This window comes from Pteropus vampyrus, unplaced genomic scaffold (assembly GCF_000151845.1).
Source record: "Pteropus vampyrus isolate Shadow unplaced genomic scaffold, Pvam_2.0 Scaffold157, whole genome shotgun sequence".
In the NCBI taxonomy this organism is placed as follows: Eukaryota; Metazoa; Chordata; class Mammalia; order Chiroptera; family Pteropodidae; genus Pteropus; species Pteropus vampyrus.
The window spans coordinates 750779-753133 of record NW_011888938.1 but is presented as its reverse complement, the minus strand read 5'-3'; the positions used below and the strand labels follow the sequence as shown (position 1 = coordinate 753133).

At 67.5% G+C, this 2355-nt stretch overlaps 3 protein-coding genes across 4 annotated transcripts in view; all 3 read left to right on the top strand.

The window, feature by feature from the left end:
- The window catches only part of PTGDS (prostaglandin D2 synthase), a 24915-nt gene that overhangs the window by 17124 nt on the left and 5436 nt on the right, over positions 1-2355 (top strand). The gene's annotated exons all lie outside the window — the stretch shown is intronic.
- PAXX (PAXX, non-homologous end joining factor) overlaps positions 1-2355 on the top strand; it is a 4094-nt gene that overhangs the window by 1613 nt on the left and 126 nt on the right. The window lies entirely within an intron of this gene.
- Positions 626-2355, top strand: part of LCNL1 (lipocalin like 1) — a 1889-nt gene continuing 159 nt past the window's right edge. Inside the window, exons 1-5 of the mRNA XM_011369964.1 lie at positions 626-727; positions 1062-1201; positions 1677-1750; positions 1901-2011; positions 2238-2339. Coding sequence (XP_011368266.1) covers positions 626-727; positions 1062-1201; positions 1677-1750; positions 1901-2011; positions 2238-2339 — 529 coding nt within the window. The remainder of the gene's footprint in view (positions 728-1061; positions 1202-1676; positions 1751-1900; positions 2012-2237; positions 2340-2355) is intronic.

Sequence of the window (2355 nt, the reverse complement as noted above, 5' to 3'; positions counted from 1 at the left end):
CCTCACGACGGCAAGGACTGGTCCGAGTGGGCCGGAGACAGACGGCCGCATCCCCTCGGCTTCCTGAGCACTCCCGTCCCCCGGGCCCCGGGCCCCGGCCCGGGCCTTGAGAGCACAGAGCCTTGCCTCTTCTCCTGACCCCCGGCACAAAGCCGAGCCCCTGCCGGGGTGTGGTCTCCCTCGCAGCCCTGCGCCTCGACTCCTGCTGTCTCCAGATTCCCGGCTGGGTCCTTGCTCACAAAGAGCAGTACGCCTGCCCACCCCGCCCCCACCCGGGCAGACCTCAGCCAGGCCCTGCAGAGGCATCAAGGATCATGAGACTGCGATGTGCAGATGAGCTTCTGGGAGGGCTCCCTGGAGGAGGCGGGCTGGGGGCTGTGCCAGAGTTGAGGGCCGGGGGCCAGCATCCCAGAGGGCCTGCCAGGACTACGCCTCCCGCTGCTGCGGGGCATCCGGCCACCTCCCCAGGAGGAAGCGGAGAGGGGCCAGGGTGCTGCGGGGTGAAACTCGATCAGGAGCCTATCTCAGCAGGTCTGCCCAGGTGGGCAGGCCGGCTGCCCCAGGGCATCCTAAGAGGCATAAAGGCTCTGCTCCCGAGTCCCCGCCACCACCAGGACCATCTTCCATGATGCTGCAGACACTGCTGGTCAGCTGCATCCTCGCCCTGCTCCGGGTGTCCCCAGGCCAGGCCCAGGTCCCCATCCAGGCCAACTTCGATGCCAGCCAGGTGTGCCCAGGTGTCCCCTCTTGCTCACAGATGCTCTGTCCATCCAGGTCCCAGGGGCCCAGCTGCCTTCTACCCAGAATGGCTGGAGGGCCAGGGGCAGCCCAGCGCTGACCACAGCTTCTCTGATCCAGGCTCAGCTCAAGCCTGGGGACGAGGGAATGTCCCCATCCGCCTGGCCCACCTGGGGGTGGGTGGGCAGGGGAGGACAGAAGACCAGCCCCTCAGCCCAGCCTCTGGCGGTGGTGGTGCCCACCACCACTGAGCGGGGCCCCAAATCAGGACAAGTCACAGCTGTCCCCCACACTGGGTCAGCTGTCCCGGCACCCTCCTGCAGTTCCAGGGCACCTGGTACGTGGTCGCGGCGGCGTCGGATGACCCGGGCTTCCTGGACGCCAAGGACAACATGAAGATGCCCGTGGTCTGGGTGTCCCCTGCGGCCAATGGCGACCTGGCCCTCAAGTTTGGGTACTCCATGTAAGCGACACCACGAACCCTGCCTTGGACTGGGCCTTAGACCAGGCTGGAGTAAGGCCAGGTGGGAGCCAGCAGAGGGGTGGCTGACACACAGGAGTCACACCCAGGCCCCTGTCGGTGCCACTGCACTGCAGGGGCTGAGCCGTCAGCAGCCGTTTGCCCCTAAGGGACCCAGCCCATGGCGGAGACTCCACCGGCCGCCTGGGCATGGAGGGCCTTGTCCCTGGGTCTGTGTGTGACTCTGGAGGGGAGACCCCACATGACCTGGCTGTGCCCTGACCAAGCCTTCAGTACCTGCCCCCTCCCCAGCGTGCTTCCTCGCCTGCAAGGTGACCGTGAGGCAACCGTAAGCTTGCCCCAGCCCGCTGCATGCGTGGTGGCCATGTGCATCCTGGTTGGGCAGTGGCCTCAGGATGGCGGGCAGGGCTGGGGCTGCAGGGGCCGCTGCTCAGGGTGCTATGGCTCCTCCTCCTAGGCCCGATGGCGGATGTCAGAAGATGGACACCACCTTCAGCAGGGGTGCTGTGGACGGACAGTTCAGCAATGCGGGTGAGGCGGGGCGGTGGCTGGAGCGGGGGGCAGGCAGCCAGCAGGGCTGGCTGGGTGGGAGGCTGTGGGGTGGGGGCTCGGGGGGCTGTGCTGGCTGCCAGGTGGGTGTCCTGGGTGGGGGATCCTGGGCTCAGTCTCTCGCGCCCTCAGCCATGGCCCAGACCGACATCCGGGTGGTGTCCACCGATTACGCGCACTTCGCCGTGCTGTACCTGGAGACGCAGAAGGCGGGCGTTAGGAACGTCTGGCTGCAGCTCTTCGGTGGGTGGCAGTGGGTGGCAGTGGGTGGCAGTGGGTGGGCACCCCCCCGCCCGTGCCCAGGCCTGGCTTGAGTGCTGCTCACTGCACAGTCCAGCAAGTTCTGACTCCATGGCAGGAGCCAGGGACCCCTCTCCACCCCATCCCTGCTTGCTGGACCCCCCCACCCTTCCCCCTACCTCTTCCCCCCTGACTCTGCTTCCTCTGCTCACCGTCTCCCTGCCCCCAGCCCGTACCCCAGAGATGTTTCCCGAAGGAGCCGAGAAGATGAGGCAGCTGGCACCCCAAGTGGGCCTGAACCCCAGCGAGGGCACCCTGCTGGCCAAGTCGGGTGAGCGCTGCCCCCA